Source organism: Pelobates fuscus, chromosome 9 (genome assembly GCF_036172605.1).
Source record: "Pelobates fuscus isolate aPelFus1 chromosome 9, aPelFus1.pri, whole genome shotgun sequence".
Classification (NCBI taxonomy): Eukaryota; Metazoa; Chordata; class Amphibia; order Anura; family Pelobatidae; genus Pelobates; species Pelobates fuscus.
Window position 1 is genome coordinate 156,028,332 of NC_086325.1, and position 22,432 is coordinate 156,050,763.

The window sequence follows — 22,432 nt, forward strand, 5'->3', positions numbered from 1 at the left end:
TTTATACTCTGTCTTTAGATGTATCTATGTTAAAGGTAGCACTTATTTTATAGTTTTATCTTATAACTCATTCCTACTTATGCCAATTAATAATTTTCCTATAGTTATATAATTTTAAATATGGCTTCCTAACATACAAAATGGCTATACCAGGTTCAAAATATCTAGCATGGTGCGAGGAGGTCACTTGGTGCTGGCTTGCCTCACAGAGATAAGCTAACAAACCGTTTGACCTCAAAGTCTTGAATCCAGCATCCCATTGCATCTGTCTGACTCCCTCAACATGTCAGTAGCTCTCTATTCACAAAATGGCTTGAGAAAAATATGCAGCTTCTTGTCCTATCAACAGCTCCCAGTCTGAGGCTTCCTGATTCAGTCCTTAGACTGCAGCAGAAATACCTGGGCTGATTGATTGGGCATCACGATTCAAGACTCTGGCGTTAAACTGTTTGTTAAGGATAAGGGAGGGGTAAGCTGGCACCTGGCGACCTCCAAACAACTTCATTCAATTACAATGTTATGGTCCCCAGACTGTCCCTTTAAACCAACTGGGCCTCAAATCTGAACTCTGCTCAAAGATGCCTGGAGTCTAAATGCTGTCTTCTACTTCATTACAGAAAGTAAGCGGAGCAATACATAAGGCTGAAGAGTATCTATCGAAGAATATGGCCTCCGCACAGAGCACCTATTCCCTGGCAATCTCGGGTTATGCTCTAACGCTGTCAGATATCACTATGCCAGGCGTAAAGGCCGCCATCACAAAATTGAAAGGAGAAGCGCTTTATAAAGGAGTTAGTAAGTGGAAATATATGATCTTTGTTTTCTAAATTATTCAATCATTTTAGCAACATTTCCAAATAACTAATCTACAAAAATTCCCATAGACTTTAACGGTGGCTTCTGTAGATAAATCAGTTGTAAAGCTTTTTAAATCACGGCCAATTTTTTCGGTGATAGGATTTTGAAATGTGTTTGAGATGAATGGGTCAGTAATGTGTAAAAAAAATGTGTAAAAAAATAGCCTCTGTGTGAAAGTTCCAATGAAATAGGTTGATACCTTGCTGGCTATGCATCTTGCAGCAGCAAAGAGAAAGCAGGGCAACGAGAGCTGCAGGGAACGGCGGTAAAATAAAACTGTATTGTGATTGGCTGCTTGGGGTTCTTTCCAAGTCAGAACACGGCGTAAATTCATATCAAGGTCAATGACCAAAATGTTCACTGATGAGAATGAATTTACTGCAGTGTCTGTGAGACTGTTCAAAGGGTTCAAGCACCACGACCATTTCAGAGATTTATTTTAAGTGGTCCTCATGACCTCAATACCTGCACCATTTTTTCAGTTGAGTGCCAACACAACTGTAGTATTTTTTGGCTAAAATGACATGAATCCTCCAATTAGAAGCACTCTTCGAACCAACAAGCATTAGTGGTTATGGTGCTTCAAGTGTAATTTATGAGCGTATTATGTATATATAAATATATTTTAAAATATATCGGTAAATATTAAACTTGTGCAAAAATTAACTAATTACTAATATTAATATAGATGTGTATATGTGCATATTCCTCTTGGACATCACGTGATTCACCCACCCCCACTGGGTCTTTTTCATAGAAACATAGAATGTGATGGCAGTTAAGAAATGTTTGGCCCATCTAGTCTGGTCTGCCCAAATCATGGTCTTGAAAAAGACCCGATGGGGATTAATGCATAGATTCGTGTTTCTGTAACACTGGTTTTGTTACATTAATTAAAGTGAAAGTGTGTGTTTGTGGTGTATGTAAGTAACATTGTGTGTGTACGTGTGACTCACAAGGTTACTCACATACACTCTCTCACAAACACACACTTTCACTTAATCAATAGAGAAAACTACCTCAATAAAAGAGATAGAAAGTGTTTCTTTACAGTGCCCAAAATGTAAAAGCTGCTCAACACTAAAAGTGGAATACCCCTTACCCACAATAAAAAACAAATATACAGACTAAAGGACTAACGTATAAAATAGTAAATATACATTTATTAACAATGCATTAAAAACAATGTAAATGGGTCTACCACAGATGTTTTCTCTTGTAACATATAATGTAGAGTGTAACCTGTTTTCCAATTTGTGATTAATTCCACACCATGTGACTTCAAGAGGAGGATCCACAAGGACTTTCAAACATTTAAAAAGAAGGATTCCTGAGGCTATCATGCAGCTACTGAGGAAGCTCATAGAGTGAAACGCGTTTAGCTACTGAGGAAGCTCATAGAGTGAAACGCGTTTAGCTACTGAGGAAGCTCATAGAGTGAAACGCGTTTAGCTGATTATTCTGGACTTTTATTGGATCTTTTTACTTTCTAAGTACCCATTTATTTTGTTTTTAATGCATTGTTAATAAATGTATATTTACTATTTTATACTTTAGTCCAAAGTCCTTTCTAGCCATCAGGAACTCCATTGGGGAGAGTGCTATTCCCCCTCTAAAGTAGCACATTGTTTATCAACCTCAGAGCTGGGATTTCAGGGCTCTGCAGAAGGTGAGCACAATTATTTATATCTCAGAATGCCATTATAGTATGTGCAATTCTACACAGTTGTTTTTGTGCTTTTCTTCTCGTTGTATACTCCTGGAGGGACACTACCTGGGATAAAGGGGTGTGTTGCTGCCCTAAGAGCATAAAGGATCCTTTTACGGAGCCAATTCCATATAGGCTCCTGTCCATGTGAGTGGTTTCAGTCATTACTTACTACCAATTATCCATTTTTGGAACATCTGCACTGTATTTTTTTGTTTCTTGTTTCCTTTTATATGTACATTCAAGTTTTTCAAGACTGTCACTGTACCAAAGGGGTGAGTAAACCCCTCTACTGTTTAGAGCGCTCCACTTGTTTGGTATAATTTGTATACCTCATTTCTGTATACACACTTTCACTTACCTACAGTGACACACTCTCACACCAGTTTACCCGGAGAATGTGTCCAATCTGTAAATGTGTTCCCAGTATCTTGGGGGAGCGTGAGAGCACTACACTGTGAGCACTGGTTCCTTCCTACTCAATTTTAAGGGCTTGTGATTAACAGGCAGGAGACAGCTAGGTTACAAGTTCATTTCCCGGCATCACCTGCTTGATTCGAGGTGAAGTTTATTACTTAGGTGCTGGGGTTACACTACAGTAACCCGTTCACAGAGCAGTTGACCGTCAGCACAAATCATACAATTAATAAAAATTACATGAATGTATTTATTAATGGATTCATGTATTTATATATTAATAAGTTGTATGGCTTGTGTTAATTATTAATGTAAATTAGATGTGTGTAAGTTAATTATTGGTTGACCATTTGCACTGTTTGATATATAATTACACTTACTCTGGCTGTGTGGTGTTAGCTTGACGAAGACCTCATTGCTGCTCCTTTTTTTTGTTCTATTAAAACTGCCTGCAGCTTGAAAACCTAAGTGCCTGGAGAATTTCTACTATTTTCAGCTAGCCTCTATTGTCTTTAAATTTAAAATTCACTTTAAATTCTCGGCAAATCTCACTTTAGTGATTAAAGTAAATTTCAAATTTAAGGTCGGACTAGACAGACTGAAAGCATAGCTGACTGAGAAAATGTTTCCAGTTTGACTATTTAACGCCCTTGAATTTGAAAATTACTTTGAATTCTCACTTTAGTGAAAAAAAAAATTATGTACAAATGAACTTTTGTTGCTGAAACCTAACAAAATTATCTCTAAATGAACTTTGGCTAAATGTTTATTTTTTTTATCTTGTTCTCTCTTTTGCAGTCGACACCCCTGTTTATCGTTATTGGAAAGACACCTTAAAGAAGTTTGATCCCGTTGAGCCGAGTATCGATACAGCCCTCATGGTTGAAACCACAGCATATGCTTTGATGGCCTTCCTGAAAGTTGGGGAAAAACAATACTCCCAACCCATCGTGAAATGGCTACAAGATCAACAGCATTATGGTGGGAGTTTCTTTTCAACTCAGGTAAAACAAATTTCAAACCATAGGTCTCAAATTAATATTTTCGGATATGATGTTCTAAATTATATTATTTTTAGATAACTTTTTTTAAGGGTATCGTTTTAAAAAAAAATAAAAATACAAAACAGGATAAAACAAAATAAAGCAGAACAAATATATCATGTGCAACTATTAGAGCATTCCAAGGTTACAATGTTCAGTTTAGATTGTTTGACCAACAGGAAGAGATTCGATAAACCTTATGAGTATTGCCCAGTGTTCTGTGTGACATCTCTTCATACATTGTGTTGAATCATTCCAGCACCAAGTTCACAGTTGTGGATTGTATGGACCTCCAAGCCACCCACAATGGTACAACGTGCTGCTACTAGAATATGCAGAATTATAGCTCTATCTGATTTTTGAAATCTCATTGGGTAGCATATTGAGGAGATAAATTTCAGACTGCAATCTGAGAGTATTCCCCACCCCGTTACCTATCATGGTTTGGATTGTGACCAAAAGGTATCTAGTATTGGCAGTACCAAAAGTCCAACAGCTAGACAAAGTGGTCAGATAGATGTGTGCTAACGGTTGGGACATTAGGCACCACCTCATTAGAAGCTTTTTGTCGGCCTCAATATGATTCAGGCAATTTGTGGTACCTTGTTTTTGAGAGAGCGCTCTGGCCCATTGCTCAGTTGAGTGTTTATGTCTTTTTCCTTTTGTGCCATTTATGTAGGTTTAGGTGGTTTCGAGAGCTTTAAAAGCATATTATAAAAACAGGGGGGAAGAGTCTGCGCTAGATAACAGAAATATAAGCAGCAACCCTAAAAAAGGTAATCCATCGAGACCCTTCGTAAAACAAACTAAAAATGGTAAAAGTGGGTAAGGGCTGCGCTAAAAGCTAACATATAGTAGTCTATTATAGTAGAAGCCAGACCAAATGGTCTCAATGAATAGACAACACCAAAGTAGGCCTATTTAAAAAAGTCTCTATTAAAATCAACAGAAAAAGAGGAAAAAAAGAGTCCTTCCAAGTGGTAAAATGTTCGATAGGATAAAAATAAATAAAACAAAACGTCTCACTGATATAGCTGGATAGGATATGTATACAGTCCTCAGGAGTTGATCCGTCCGGGTTGTAAAATAATCTGTATATGTGAAGACAAAAATAGAGACACGACAAACTGCCAATAGTGAAGTATTGTAAATCCAAGGATAAAATGAATAAAAGGAAGATAATACACTCACATTTGGAGGAGCTTAGGCCAGCTGTAGGATGGAGGGTGGTATAATCCCCGCTAAGGGATATACTGAAGAGGTGCGTCCGTCAGTCCGGCCTTGGTTTTGTCGTACTTCACACTATATAAAAGACAGCAATAGTGCTCTCAGTTTGAAAAAATAATAAAATAAAATAAAATAAAATATACTCACAAGTGTAGAGCAGAGGATACTGCTCTATAAACACAGCACTGGTGGAATAATCCCCACCTAGGATTTTTTGAATCAGGATACAATAGAAATGCCAGGAAAAGTAACAATAAAAAGTGCATATAAAATACAATAAAATGAGGATTGGTCCTATAAAAAAGGTAACCAAAAAAACTTTTATTGTTAAAATACACTATTTAAAACCATTAACGCGTTTCACCTTTAAGGCTTTATCAAAATGGTAGTATAGCATTGTACCTGGCATAAAACAGTATTTATAAGGGTATGTAATCGTTAAAATTGGCGCCAAAAAACGGGCCAACCAATTGAAAACACATTCAAAAACATATTTAAAACATAATTAAAACAAAGTAATGTCTGTGCCCATGCATGTCATGTGACAAGTGAGAGTTGCATGCTTGCTAGCTGTGTCACCTTAGGTTGGTAAATGTGTTCGACACCCAAATCAAATTTAACAAGGCATGAGGATGCGGAAGCGCATTAACCATGATGGCGATTTTAGGGTCGCCATGCCTTCCTCTGGAGTACCAATCGTTTTTAAAGCGTCATTTCCCCAGATCAATAATTAGGTGGGAAAGTCCCATCGATACGGGATCTTGTGGTTCCTTAGGGTTTTTGTTATATTTATAGATTGTCTCCTTCGCGCCATGGTCGTTGCCGACAGGTCATCGTATAAGGTAATATGGGAGAACGTCTCCGGCATCAATGATGATCATCTTACAGCTGTCATGATTGCCTGCTTTAGATGACAGTTGGTGACCCTCACCACTATATCTCCTGCCACTGATGTTTCTGGGCTTAGGGACCTGGTATGCCCTATCCATCAGTAAATCAGTTGCTGACACAGAGGGTAGTAGCTCCATGAATATTTATTTAATCTGATCTTGCAGAAAAGGGTTTTACATTAACAAACTGACTCATTGTCTGGAGAAAAAAAAATATATATTCTTTGGTTTTAGTGCTCATTTATTTAAAATCTCAGATAGGAAACAGAACCATGGCACCCCTGGGTGTTTTATGTTATATCTGTGATTTAATATGATTTTATCTCCATTCTTCCACCGATGGCTTGCCCACATTTGTCTACAATTGCTTTGTTTACATTTGCTCCCTCTGGCATACACCATATCCCATCCCATGTGTGCTATGCTTCAGATTTTCACTATTGTTTCCTCCACTGTTTGCAATATTAAGGAATTGTTTTTGTCTTTTGTTCACTATATTCTCTGACTTCTTTTTGGCATAGGACACAGCGATTGCTCTCGAAGCCCTGACAGAGGTTGCCATCCTTGATAAGAAGCTCACTCTGAATATGGCTGTAGAAGTATCTTATAGAAAGTCTGGATCTTTTAAGGATTTTCGGTTGACTGAGCAAAGACCTTTCTCAAAGCCTGTAGAGGTACTGAGGACCAATAAAAAGGAATTACGTAGAAACAGGGTAGCAATGTTTGCCCTTAGGATCAAATAATTCAGTTATTGTGTAGTAACCAAGTTATCGCCCATTTCACTCTTCTCATCTAGCTCATCTTGTAACAATGTTGTACTGAATTAAACAAGGTTCTCATCCTCTGTTCTCAAACACCCTGAAGAGAAGAGTTACTGTGAGACAGACAGTGTATTAGGAACTACTTTGTCTTATGTATTTTTGTCTGTCATGTGCAAAAGTTCAGCATTTATGTCTGCTCCTGGCAGATAAAGCACCAGAAGTTAAGAGGACCCTATGTAAGATGATCGTGGCACCAGGGAGGCACATGGTTCATATAAGTAAAAACTACCTTACCCTGCAACCCAGGCCACCACACACTAACAGAGCTGTCACCACTTGTGGTCTTTACAAAATATGCAAATGCCCCAGAAGATGACTGAGCTACTTTAGGTGATCCTAACATGTCTATTGATGCAAGCGGAGCCCAATATTGCGTGTTAAGAGTGATTGAGGGTAACCTTAATCTAGATCCCTTTATAAAAGAGAAACACAGACCTCCCACTCTCTATGTATCACTATGTAATCACAGAGGTAGGGAGTTAGCTTGCTAGGTTAATGCACTAATTGTAGGACTATACGACGATCTCTCAGATGGCTGTCCACTGTCTTGACAATCACATGGGGAACCATCCAGAAAAGCTATTACTATAAAGTGGATGTACATGTACACAGCTTGTTGCTGGTCATGAAGAGGTTTAATAGTCACTCTAAGCACCATACCAACAAGATTTCATGTAGTATGGTACGCAGAGTCCTAGGGTGTCCCACCTCTGTTTTCTATGATATTGTTGTTCAGTATGTTAATCAACGAGGCTCTCCCAGTACCCAAGGTATGGATCTTCAAATGCATCTCATATATTGCTAAAGTTTTACTTCTGCATCTGTCCAAGCCATCCAGCCCTGTGTGGCAATAATATGGATCATCCCCTGGTCCTTATTTTCTATTTCTATTGCCATCCAGGGATTCATGGCTTTGTACAAATAATGGTTCCACATTTTTTTGAATAGCAGCAGAGGTGACAGGCAGAAAGTAGTTTTTGTAAAAGTGCTCAAAAACATTTTCACAAAAAAATGAAGGAATGGGATGAAAGTCTACAACCACTCCATTAAACTGTCGAAGTTTTAGTGCTTTGAGTGATCTTAAGTATAAGACGGACAGTCTAACTACATACTTCAAAGAGCCACAAGATGGCGCTGTTCATTCACTAAATCAAATTGAACTTTTTTAGACCCAGGAGCCTCATGGAAATCGACATAATTCCAATCAAACTCTGTATGCTTATGGCAAATGTATACCGCTGCCCTGCTTAAATGGACAGTTTAGGCACCATAACAACTTCTTGTAAATGAAGTTGTTATGGTGCCAGGAGGCCACCGGACGTACTCTTACCTTTTTCTAATGGTTTTACCCCAAAGTTGCATCCAGCGCCGATCTCAGCTTCTCTCTTGGCATCCGGCTTATGAAATTTAATTTTCAGGTAGCCGAGTGCTGCCAGGCAGGTAAGCCGCTGAGAGCAGTAACCATTCACAAAACTGGCTTGAAAAAGGTAACTTTCTTTTCAAGCCAGTTTTGTAAATAGGGAGTTACTGATTGGGTAAAAGCATCAGCTGGGGGAGCTGAGATTTAAAAAAAATAATAATTCACTCATTTATTCAGAAACTTCATATTTCATATTTTACTTACATTTAATGTATTTTATTATTAAATCTAAATACTGACATATTTCTTGCAGGTGCCAATTGCAGAAGACCTCATTATAACTACAAAAACTGCCAATGGAATAGCTACTGGGCATGTATGTACACTTATCCTGATATTAACCATGTATGGTAGAGGCATGTTCATGTATTGCTGCAGTCGTAGTGTCAGTGATTTAAAACATTCTTTAACCTAAAGGCACACTCCACACTGGAGATGGCTCATTCATTGTTTTAATGCACTATACATACATAATATGCAACATCAATAAATTAATAACAAAAATATAAAAAAAAAGATACCCACGTTAGAATGTTCAAAATGTACCATCTGCTGTGAGTAATATACCGATTAGGATGTTACTTGGCAATGATGCTCCTTTAACTGTCTATGGCAGTGTTGAGCTTATCCCATAAATCCCCACACACCAGTGCTTTATGGACATAACAAGGGCTTCTTGGCAGAGGCATATGTAGACCTCTTGGCACCCCCGGTGGATCTCTATGTTTGGACCCCCCCCCAAATTGTAAACTTTTGGTGTCGCTCCACTCCCACTCAACCCTTTGTGATCTCCTGACTCTTCTTGTGTATTTCTCCTAATCCCCTTCCAAGCATGTGTGTTTCTTAACTCCAGTATTACTTTACTGAGAGGGTAGTGGATGCATGGAATAGCCTTCCGGCTGAAGTGGTAGAGGTTAACACAGTGAAGGAGTTTAAGCATGCGTGGGATAGGCATAAGGCTATCCTAACTATAAGATAAGGCCAGGGACTAATGAAAGTATTTCGAAATATTGGGCCGACTGGTTTTTATCTGCCGTCACATTCTATGTTTCTTTGTTTCCTTTTACCCTTTTGTTTGTCCATTAACCAACATTACCTCTTATGCATCTCTTAACCTACCGCTTTACCTTGTACCCTGTTACCACATCCGAATCACAAAACAAATTGAATGCATTGCCCATTGTCTGTCTCGTTCGTATCAGGATATGTCCGTATGGCGTTTCGGAGTTGCGGAATTCGAACGAATAACCGTTCGGCCAACATTTGGACGAATTGTGATTTGTCCGAAACCAAATGCACACATCTTTCCTCAATTGTCAGTAGCAGAAATTTAGAATAATGATAAAAGGTGTTTAACTCTTCTTTCTGTGCAGGTTCGGACTGTTTATCATCTAATAAAACCTACAGAAGAAAACTGTCACTTCGACATAACTATCCGTAGAAAGCCGAATCCATGTAATGTATTCATAGTGCAAACATTAACTGCTCTATGCTAGATGTGAGAGCTGCATTATATCTGTAGAATACGGACTAGCTAAATCAGCAAAAGTGACTGTTTTGACACATTTTTGGCAGTTTTTCAGAGCACTTTCATGTCCTCAGCTAGAACAGTGTTTTATACCCCACCTCCAATAGACTGTTAGCTCGTTTGAGCAGGGTCCTCTTCAACCTATCGTTCCTGTAAGTTTTCTTGTCATTGTCCTATTTATAGTTACATCCCCCCTTTCATAATATTGTAAAGCGCTACGGAATCTGTTGACACTATATAAATGGCGATAATAATAATAATAATAATAATAATAATAGAGGAAAACCTCGAGATGATCCTAAGCAGCTCAGTGAGCTAGCATCTGTCCAGTCCCGTTTGAGTGAACCTGCCCCGCTGCTGCCACTTTTATAACCTCATATGTTTCATTATTCGTTGTATGATCCTGAATTGCACTATTGCGGTGTATTCTTAATTTTGTCTTTATCATTACACAGGGCAAGATGAGTCCGTATTTGATGAGGATTCCTCTCAGTTATTGTACCTGGAGGCATGCGCAAAGTAAGATTTACATGTAATTCCTTTCAACGATGAACTAGAAGAACACTTTGTGTAATTAGTAAAGAGGAAATTTGGGTCAAAATTCTAGAAGTGAAGCAATCACTTGTTTCCGTGGTTTACTCGTTTTACATAATTAATGCAACTAGCAAGGGTCATTTTATCGTGTCTTTAATGTCTTACCGTCGTGCTTGGGATCCCGATATATGTAAAGAATTCCATACCTGTTGGAATTGTGATTGCAGCTAAACATTTACATTTTAACCCTTAAGGACAGATGACGGATATATTCCGTCATGATTCCCTTTTATTCCAGAATTAAATAGCTTTTGACTTGACTATCCAATCTGTCCTGTTGCCGATATATTTGTTTTGGCTGCTCATTGTACAAGCTGACACTTTATAATAAAACACGATGGTTGACATTGGCAGCATCAAAGAGCAATGTGAATAAATATTTTAGATACTGATGGTGACAGAACAATGGTTCTGTCTATGAACCAGAATAAAGGGTGTTTGTGATTTACCAAGAGCTTGTGTGTCTCTTAAAGCATCCAGGTATATTGCGGTTTGTCGTCCACTATAGAGTAGTTACTCATAGAGAATTACCAGTGGACTAGTAGATAGATAGAATATCTTATATGAACTGGAGCTATCAGTGCAGTATATTCTGCATTGCCGGTGCATACACGACTCAAAGTACCGGATCTTAGTGCTTAGCATAGCAGCTAGCTGTGCATGTTAGCCAAAGAAACCAATGGAAGATATCATGTGCCTGAACTGCTAGCAGAGACGCCAGGGCCATATCGTTAAACCAGAGATGCCAGAGCAGAGACGCCAGGGCCATATCGTTAAACCAGAGACGTCAGGGCCATATCGTTAAACCAGAGACACCAGGGCCATATCATTAAACCAGAGACGCCAGGGCCATACCGTTACACCAGAGACGCCAGGGCAAAGATGCCAGGGCCATATCATTACACCAGAGACGCCAGGGCAGAGACGCCAGGGCCATATCGTTACACTGATCGTTTAAGTTTTAACTTCTATATAATAGATTTGTCCCTACTTTTCAGGAGACAGTGGGTTAAATTAGCTCGCCACAACTCAATAATTAGTTTAGACAGTTGTGTAAAGGGTTTTATTGCAGTATTTGCACTTTGAGATTAGTACGTTGATTTTGTTTTGCAATTTGGGCTCTCAGGCTCAAAAAGATTCCCATCACTTCTATATATCTATGCTATTCTGAGAAGCTGTATGGCCTTTCTAAAAAAGAACTCATACATCCACTACACACATTAAATGTAAGAAATAGGAGAGCAACATCTGTCCTAATAGGTTGGGATACTAGATGGACTAAACAATAAAATGTAACATTTAATAGATATAATTAAAAATGGTTTGGTTGCCTTAAAAACTCAGGGATACAGGGGATAGGGAAAATATATACAGGGGATAAGAGTATGTACTAAACAAGAGATAGTACTAGGGGATAGATACCTTTCACGATGGTGGCAAGGCAATTGGATACTTGTGTGTAAGATCAGTATCAAAATGAGGTAACTATCTGAAAGTATATCATATAATTGTAACAATTGGTGATCTCTTGAGTTGTAAAAATTAGAACAGAGAGGGAGAGGGGGTCTCACCTAAATGTATAGTTCAGTGAAGCTGAACTTTTGGTGAATTCCTTTCTCAAAACCTCTTGTTGCATAGCAATAAAGAAAAATAGTTAATTTTGTATAAAGAGAGAACCGTGGTATCAGTATCAGGGGTCCAAGCTTAGGATTGTAGGGTTAACAAGAGAAAGATCACTTGTGCCGACCACAAATAAATTATTCCTAATGGAATGACCTCCCACGGGACATGGGACATCCGACACTTCCCATCTCTGCACACCTTCTAAAAATCACTTCTTTAGAGAAACAGCTCTCCCCTTAACTCCTCATCCTCTTCAACCCTGTCATCTCCCACCTACAGTCCCTCCTTCAAACATCCCTCCCATCCTCGGGTACATTCAGCTCACTTGACTACCTCACTTCCCTTTGTGTATTTGTCCCTCATCGCTTTAGATTGAATGACCATTTGCACCAAATATCCTCATGCCTCATGCATGTTTTGTTAGAATGAAATGTTTGCCTTGTTTCCTATTGTACGGCACTGCAGAATATTTTGTCGCTACGTAAATAGTGGTCATTGTAATCGCTGCATTCGGGTTTTTTTTCAGTTATCTGATTATGATTTGATCTGATGTGGGCTGCACAGCTAATCCCATAAACATCTGGTCTTCAGTAGGTTGATATACAGTGAGGGAAAAAAGTATTTGATCCCCTGCTGATTATGACCGTTTGTCCACTGACAAAGAAATGATCAGTCTGTAATTTTAATGGTAGGTGTATTTTAACAGTGAGAGTCAGAATACAAAAAAAAAAAAAAATCCAGAGAAATGCATGTCAAAAAAGTTATGGGGGGCGGGGCCGGACCGCCGAGCTGGATGGCCGCAAGTGAGACCAGCTCCTGCAACCTGAGGCCTGACAGGCACTATATTTAAGCTTCCCTGGCACAAAACTGACCGGCAACGGCGGCCCCCAACGGACAGAGAGCCCTGGACCCAGGGTGAGGCTGGCCCAACAGGCTTCAGTCCCCTGGGGGAGGAATCCAACCCGACACGTTTGAGGCCTACTCCGGAGGCGAGCGGGGCGGACGGCCGCTGCCCTGCCGCACGCCGTTCAGCGCTCAGTCGGACCCGCGGGGAACCGGCCCCGTACCCACCCCCTCTGGACCGGGGGGGTGATCCCGGTCCCCACTCTCAAGACCCAACCGCCACAAGCACGGCAGGCGAATCTACAGGGCCGCCAAGACTCAAACCCCAGACGCAGCCACCAAGATGGCGGAGGCCACATGCACAGGCGATAGGGCCAGTGCCTCCACAGGACGCTTCCTGGCAAAAGCAGAATGCCGAGCAGCTGGGAGCTGCCAAAGGCACGGACAGGACGGCAGCCCGAATTACCGGTACACACAGCAAGCATTCCGCACGTACCTGTCGCGGCCGCAACAACTCCCGCCCGACAGTGACCACAAGATGGCGCCGACAGAGGAGCCCCTCCACACACGCACACAGCCTAGGCGAACGACCCGACAGGCGAGACTGAGGGGCGAGAGACCCAAGAAAGCACCTGCACCCAAAAGCACAGGGCTTTGCTCCAGCTCCAGGCATGAGAAACCAGCGCAACAAGCAGCCACATCGCCGCACAACACAGGAGCCCTGAGCCCACACACACTGGAAGGGGGCACCCAGCTAAGAAGAGGCATCGGTTAAGGCAAGGCAAGCACCCACGGACACTCTCTTTCACTGTATCTCAAGTGACTCAATGTTAAATCTAGTCCACAATATTGCAGTGTATGGCTTAAAACTACACACAGCCTTTAACCTTGGCCTACCACTTAAGCCTTGCTTCAATACCCTGCTGCAACTCAGCTATTATAGCCTATTCTGTGTCAGATTTGTGAAACTTGCTTTAATTATTTACTTTAACCTGTTTATATGCATATCTAGAGCGTTAATCCTTTGCAAACTTATGTCGGAAGCATAGCTTAGATGTGTACTTTAGGCATGTTTATATAATCTTGATTCCAGTAATGCGTTCAGTAATATATGTACAAAAGAAAAAAAGTGCATTGTCTAACTACCCCCTACTGTAACTAATGTCTTGAAACCTGCATATGGAATGCCGTTGGGGTACCATATGTATGCCTGTGATTAATATATGCACTACAAAAATAAAGAATTAAAAAAAAAAAAAAAAAAGTTATAAATTGATTTGCATGTCAATGAATGAAATAAGTATTTGACCTCTTCAACTTAGTACTTGGTGGCAAAACCCTTGTTGGCGATCACAGAGGTCAGACGTTTCTTGTAGTTGGCCGCCAGGTTTGCACACATCTCAGGAGGGATTTTGTCCCACTCAGCTTTGCAGATCCTCTCCAAGTCATTAAAGTTTCGAGGCTGACATTTGGAAACTCGAACCTTCAGCTCCCTCCACAGCTACACCACTCCAGGACCTTAATGTGCTTCTTCTTGGGCCACTCCTTTGTTGCATTGGCTGTGTGTTTTGCGTCATTATCATGCTGGAATACCCATCTATGACCCATTTTCAATGCCCTGGCTGAGGGAAGGAGGTTCTCACCCAAGATTTGTTACATGGCACCATCCATCATCCATTTGATTTGGTGCAGTTGTCCTGTCCCCTTAGCAGAAAAATACCCCCAAAGCATAATGTTTCCACCTCCATGCTTGACAATGGGGATGGTGTTCTAGGGATCATAGGCAGCATCCCTCCTCCTCCTAACACGGCGAGTTGAGTTGAATATGCCAAAGAGCTCGATTTTGGTCTCATCTGACCACACCACTTTTACCCAGTTCTCCCCTGAATCATTCAGATGTTCATTGGCAAATTTCAGACGGGCCTGTACATGTGCTTTCTTGAGCAGGGGGATGTCATTAACAAAATCCTCCCATGTAGTTCTGGGCTAATTCCTCACCATTTTCATGATCATTGAAACTCTACAAGCTAAGATCTTGCATGGAGCACCAGACCAAGGGAGACTAACAGTTATTTTGTGTTTCTTCCATTTGTGAATAACTGTTGTCACCTTGTCATCAAGTTGCTTGGCGATAGTCTTGTAGCCCATTCCAGCCTTGTGTAGGTCTACAATCCTGTCCTTGACATGCTTGGACAGCTCTTTGGTCTTGGCCATGGTGGAGAGTTTGGAATCGGATTAATTGATTGCTTCAGTGGACAAGTGTCTTTTATACAGGTAACAAGCTGAGATTAGTAGCACTCCCTTTAAGAGCGTGCTCCTAATCTCAGCTCGTTACCTGTATAAAAGACACATGGGAGCCAGAAATCTTGCTGATTGATAGGGGATCAAATACTTATTTCACTCATTGACATGCAAATCAATTTGTAACTTTTTTGACATGCATTTTTCTGGATTTATTTTTTGTTTTGTTATTCTGTCTCTCACTGTTAAAATACACCTACCATTAAAATTACAGACGGATCATTTCTTTGTCAGCGGACAAACGTTCAAAATCAGCAGGGGATCAAATACTTTTTTCCCTCACTGTATATTATACAGCTCCCGTATGAAGCATGTCAGCACCTGGATTGGATAAGAAGTCTTAAATGCTTCCTGCTCTATTGAGAGTCCACTATACAATCTACAGATCCCAGGGACTTGTAGAAAACTCAGCAATGCATTGTTTAATTGTAGCTTTATTAAATTTATTTATCTATGTATGTATATTGCATTTCTAGAGCATAATAATGCAGAAATGTTTTTTTTTTTTTATCTAAAACACGGAGCAATTATCCATTATATTCTTTATGCACCCATGGATTAACAGAAGCTGCTATAGCATTTTTTCTAACATCTAACCTTCTTCTTAATGGCTGGAAACAGAAAAACTGGGGATCTACCCAAACAGCAAACATTATTTCTCTAAAAAATAAATGAGATATTACACAGGATACTGGTATTAAAAGACATCACGTTATAGTCGTTTACCTTCCTGTTGAGCACAATAAATTGTTTGAGGTTGTTTTAAGCAAGCATTGCCAAAATTTGAATTTATGATGGATGGAAAAAAACACTTTAAACTGTGTCTTTTAGAAAGCTGTGCTGGCATTAGTTCATCACTACCAAGTTCAAATAGAGAGACCGCAGCACAGAATTTGGACGGTTTCCACTCCTTGTATTATAAATCCACAGTGTGTATACCAGTGTGTTTTTAATGTGTAATACCGCACACAACTTTAACTTACTTTATTAACTTTTTCAAATTCTACATAAGAGAAACCAAATATCTTTACTACAACTGGCTTCTGCATTGCTAGTTCTGAACTATCAAAACTTTGGAATAAGCATTTTGCTATTTTTTATTCATTGTTAAAAGCATAGTAAAGGTGTGGCGGAACCAACCTTGCCACTGGCCACTGGAGGAGCCTGGTCGCCTGCCTCCTGCCACTGGACTATGGCCCCATGTTTAACACTGTTCTTTTTCCCTGCAGAAAGGCTGGTTGGTGCCTTTCTGCGGACTGTTAAAGCCATGCTACCCCAGATAGCTATGCCATGGAGCCCAGCCGTATACTGTATGAAAGACTTTGGCTCCATGGCGATTGAACTGTATGTATGTGATCTGAGCGCCATTCAGTAATAATGTGCGCTCAGATCTAAGCTATCTGGGGATAGGTAGAATGTGTATGTTCTATGTGATAAATGTAACAGTATGTAATTTTATGTATTTTATTGTCCTTTGTCTGCCATGTGGTTAATGGAGTTTTGCCTCTGTCCTTGGAGATAATTGGATTACTTCCCAATTATCTCCAGGACAGAGAGGAGAGATTGTGATGCATTGTGGGATTGTAAGCTTGTGATTGGTCAATGTCCAATATGTTTTCCAGTCTTCCATCTGTCCACCAGGTGGGAGACCTACATAAAAACCGGGCAGGTAGCCCCAGTAAATCAGTTCTGTTTGACCCTCAAACGAAGTGTCGCCTCGTTCTTGGGGGGAATTGTATTGTATGCTGTTACAGTGCGACTGCCAGGAGTGTAAACTGTTCGTATGGTTCTCCTGTTCGGCTGTTTACAGCATTCATGTGTTTCCTGTTCGGGAGTTTGGAGCATTCCCCTAGTCCCAGTTCGGGAGATTGGCGAATTCATGTGTTTTGCAGTTCGGGAGATTGGTGATTGCAGTAGCTGTCTGTGCATCTGAAAAGGGGAATATCGCCTAAATGGTTTTTAACCTCTTGTGTGCAAAATGGTCCGTTACAATTAGGTATTATATAGCCAATTCTGTATTGTATTGTTCTTGAAGATATAGGCATGTAGAATTTTGACTAATACACTCAGCTTTATATCCTATTAAAATATCTGTGCTTCGAGGAGGCGGAGCTAGCGGAGGAGCAGAGCGGACGCGTTCTCCAGGAGCTCCGTGCCAGATACCGCACAAGCTGCTTTTCGAGGCTACCTGGCAAAGTTACCTGGGCACTCCAACCCTCACCCGACACGGGAAACAAAGATGGGTCGGAAGCACAAAAAAACAAAAGCTGACAAGGACCCTACCACCCACGATATTGGGGAACCTCTCCGGCGCTCGCAAAAGACAGCATGGGACAAAATGGCGGCAGGTGAGGAAGCTTACTCCTATTCCTCAGATGACTTCTCCATAGACCCCGGGGAAGGTGCAGCATATGTCCCACCACCCACTTCAAAGCCCCAGCGCACCCCTACAGAAGAGCCAGTTACTGCCTCTGTACTTAAAAACATGCTGGCAGAACTCAGAACAAATATAGCGGCCGACATGGCCTGCATTAAAGTGGCAATAGAGGAGGTCACCACCAGGGTCACACAGCTGGAAACCACATCAAACACCCAGGAATCCAGGATAACGACCCTGGAACAAGCACTAACAGAGATAAAACAGCAGCAACAGGCATCTAACGACCGAATAAATACATTAGAAGACCAGCGAATGTAAAGATCTGTGGTATTCCGGACTCTATAAACCCCACAGACCTACCGCACTTTATCAGACGCCTGCTTGTGGACCTATTGCCACCAAAACAGGCAAAAGCAGTACGACTAGATGGCATGTTCCGCCTATCAAAGCCTGCAACAGCGCCGACCACGGCACACACCGACCTAATTTTCCGCTTTCAGACCTTGCATGACAGAGCCCTCCTAATGGAGGCTGCACGTAGAAGAACACCTCTATCATTTGAGGGAGCCACGCTGTCCATATTCCCGGACCTGACCAAAAGCACTATGGGGTGGTGTAAGACCCTGCAACCCCTGCTACAACACCTCAGAAATAAGAATATCCAGTACAAATGGGGGTCCCCGAATACGATTACCTTTACCCATCAGGACACAATGTACCGAGCCAGGAGCTACTCCGAACTGGACTTACACCTACGCAATGCAGGTCTGCTGCCGCCCGCTCACATGGAGGGGTCAGACCTCACCCTAGTGGACCCAGCTACCGTGGCTGAATTTATCCCAGGAGCTCCCACTCGTCTAACGCACCAACGAAAGACCCCCTGAGGGACTACCACAAAGGAAAAATATAGCCACAACCCTCAGAGACTGCTGATACAGCAAATCTCCAAGATGTGACATCCAAATCAAGATGGTTCCGCTCTACTCCCTTATGGACTCCAACGTTGATACCCTCCAAGCTTCACCCCAATCTACTCTTTGGTTTACCCAAGTTGACTGATTTTCTGTTTTTTGTTTTATTATTAATGTGTTACACCACATCTGTGAAGACCCCAATCGACTTACTGTCACGGGTGGCGGTCCGGAGACCGGGACCCCTGAGTGCCTGATTATAAGTGGGAGTCTTGGGATTATCAGGGCCTGGTGCAGGGTAACCGCACGCCCACTGGTATTGAGCACCAGCGTTTGTGCGGCCACATACCAGAACCCTGATGCAGCTACAGCGGATCCCAGGAACTAGGAGCTTGATATGCAGACCTCCCAGGAACTGGATAGGGGGGCTCTGCAGCAGACAATGTATCCAGTACTAGAAACAAGACAGAACTAGCAGAACCCTGAACCAGAGAAGGATAGGAAGCTAAACCCAGAACATGTACACAATACATAAAGGGAACAATAACTAAACAGGGGCAGGACAGGACTGTACATGGACTGGGATTACAAAATAAAACAAGACAAGATATAATAGGCAAAACAAGAGGAGACTTATCTAAGCACTATATATGAAAAGTATGGGGATTTAGTTACATTATATGATCATACATTGCATAAGCCTGCCACAACGCCAATGTACCCCATATTCGGCAGGTCCTACTCTGCCTAATGTATGCTAAAACAACCAAAGACATATATAGCACTTACCTGCAAGAAAGGGCAGAAGCCTTGAGGAGCTGCCTGCAGGAACTCTGAAGCAAAAGGAATGATAGAAAACAAACGGGTGTGGCAACATAAAACAAACATTTAAAGGAAACCTGGAGACTGGGAATCCCAGGGACGGACTATAGGAAGGAACCCAGAAATACCAGCATAAAGAAAACCAGACATAGACTAGAAAACCAAATAAACAAGAAAAACTAAACAAGAATTGTAAAAAGAGTACTGGATACCAGAAGCCAAGACCATACATCTCCATGGAACAGAGCAGGATGTGACACTTAGCCTCCATACACCAACATACCAACACACCGGTTAGAAATGATCCTGACGCCGAGGCACACAACCACTCATGGCAGGAATCACCACAGACCGGTCACCCATCAACGCACCCCCCCCCCCCAGCCCAAACCATATAAACACAAACAGACGTACTCACACAAGGGGTTGGGGGTAGTCCCCAATAGGGGATGTGTACCAGCCAGAGGCAACTCACATCTGCAGTGACAGCTCTCCCTCCCATACTGGGGACTCGACAGACAGACAAAATAGGGAGACACAACAGACCTCATACCATACACCAAAAACCTCGCCTTGTAGGTCAATACCCTAGAAAACACACACACACACACACACACAACACTACACATGCCTGATCTGCACTAAAGGACAACATATTTACTGGCTCCCTCTGGACCAGTCATGCCCGGCTTAATAGCTGACACCACGACAATAAAATAATTAAAATGTGCAATGTTTACTAATGCCAACCTACTGAGGAAAAATGGTACTAAATATGCCTTTGTTTGCTGTTGTGGCACTGTGGGCACTTGTGTTAATTCCGCACAATAAAATAAAGAATTAAAAAAAAAATTTTTTTTTAAAAATCTCTGTGCTTCAGCTTCTCGTCCAAGCTCTTTCTGCTGTGATTTTCACTCTTCCAAAATCATTCAAATGAGTACTATAAAGTTGGGTAATAGTAAAATATATAATATTTTAATCAAATGCCAGTGAGGTAGCCCAGTTGGTAAATTCCCTAACTACAGAGCCTGTTCAAAAATGGAAGGTCAAAGGTTCAAATACTGGCAGGGTCAACTCAGCCCTTCATCCTTCTGAGTACCATCAATTGGGTAATAATAACATCTATTACTATTCAGCTGGCGATTTGGTTAATTCCGAGAGCGTGTGCTGAAAAACGCTTTGAGTCCCACTGGGAGAAAGGCGCTATATAAATACTAATTATTATTATTATTATTATAAATGCTGAGTTAGTTAAAGCGGCACTATCACCATCTGATAACTTTGCAGAATTCAATTCTGGGGTCTTTGCAAAGTGAGATTTACTTAACTGAACCTGTTCCTCATTGGAATGACCATCTTCCTCTGGCGGGTCCTCTTCATGAACCAACGTAATCTCTGAACATTTATGCATTCACAAGAGTACTGCATTGAGGTCTATGGACGATCCCCCAGACCATGGGATCTTCCATAGACAGAGCAAATTACTTGCAGCCATCACTGGAGAGTGCAGACGTTTGTCAGGCTTGACAGTGTAGCTCCGTCAGGTGGAGGAAAAATACAGAGACAACGTAGTCCCTACGTTGTCTCTGAATATCTCTTGATTTGGTTGGAATTTCAATGAATTTCCAACACAGTCGAAATGAGAATTTAAAAAAGATTTTTCAGGAGGGGTGGGGGTTGGGTGGGGTATTTATGCTAAAAAGCTTTGAGTTCACATTGGGATAAAAGTCCTATATATAAACATTATTTTGATTTAAGAAAACAACCAAACCATTTTTTTCTCTGGAGTCCAGAAGTGTGTTTTCAGAAATTTGGGAGAAACTTGTTAAAGGTCTCATTTAATTTTTGTTTTGACCATCTTCTACAACAGATCAAGAAGTATGGACACTTTGGTTGAACTTGATTGAATGTGTTTCTGTTCAATTAACTAAGTAACACAATTTGCAAATCATTTTAGAAAATCTATGTTTTTAATTTTGTTTGTTCTAGGTATTTGCCCAAGGATGGTGAAGTAGAGACAGCAAGCCATACCGTGATGGAACTTAGTTTGGTTACTGGATTAGAAGCAGATGAGCAAGAATTAGATAAGGTGATTTTTTTTTCCGACAACCTCCGTCATGTTTGAAATATGAATTTCAGTTATTTCCAGAAGTAAAGGTCAAAAAATGATTCTTACATTTTAGGAAATCCCACAATAACCTCTAAACTATACGTTTCCTAAATTAGTGCTTCTAAAACGATACTGTGCTTTTTGTCGTCCTAAATTAAATTATAACGTAATACATCATCATAACTATATATATCGTATTGAGGTCTACAATGTACAACATGGCTATAAGGGGTGAACCACCTAAAGTCTTTTTTGTTGTCAGAGGCACAATTAACCTGACTATAAACCATCTAGACTAGAGGATCAAGTCCTAATATTATTATTTGTATTATTTTTGACATTTATTTATATATATTCTACAGTACTTTGCAATATTATAAAAAGGGGGAGATTTAACAATACATGAGACAATTGATGAGGACCCTACTCAAACAAGCTTGCAGTCTAGAGGACCAAGTGTGTGTTCACAAACCCTGACATTCTGTCCAAACTCGGGTTATCTCATAATTGGACTCTGGGATGGTTTACAGAGCACGTGTAAGACAGGACATAAATAGAAAATGCCATAGTTACAAAACATTACACAGCAAAGCTATATTACGTGTAATATTTTATTTTAAGTAAAATAAGAAACGATGACCGTTTTCCTTTGTGAGAATGATGTTATTGGGCTACAAAAGAAGAATGCAACATATCTATGTTAAACACATTCTATATCAGTTATACATACATGTAGCTTTAATACATATTTATTAAATAACAGCACCCTTTTTCATTTGCAGCTCGTGAACAGAGTTGATCAGTTTGTAGTTGATTATAGCCTTGAAGACGGACGTATCATTCTTCATTTTGATTCGGTATGATCATTTTACATCCCACCTCTTTACCGATGATAACCCTGGCTTGTTCTCTGTAATCATTTTTTGTCTTTTGTAG

General features: G+C 40.8%; 1 protein-coding gene across 1 annotated transcript in view; it reads left to right on the forward strand.

Moving 5' to 3' along the window:
• Positions 1 to 22,432, forward strand: part of C5 (complement C5) — an 86,192-nt gene that overhangs the window by 58,270 nt on the left and 5,490 nt on the right. The window contains exons 28-35 of the mRNA XM_063432829.1: positions 618 to 795; positions 3,782 to 3,987; positions 6,665 to 6,817; positions 8,638 to 8,700; positions 9,758 to 9,839; positions 10,368 to 10,431; positions 21,376 to 21,475; positions 22,279 to 22,353. Of these exons, the coding sequence (XP_063288899.1) occupies positions 618 to 795; positions 3,782 to 3,987; positions 6,665 to 6,817; positions 8,638 to 8,700; positions 9,758 to 9,839; positions 10,368 to 10,431; positions 21,376 to 21,475; positions 22,279 to 22,353 (921 nt within the window). The remainder of the gene's footprint in view (positions 1 to 617; positions 796 to 3,781; positions 3,988 to 6,664; positions 6,818 to 8,637; positions 8,701 to 9,757; positions 9,840 to 10,367; positions 10,432 to 21,375; positions 21,476 to 22,278; positions 22,354 to 22,432) is intronic.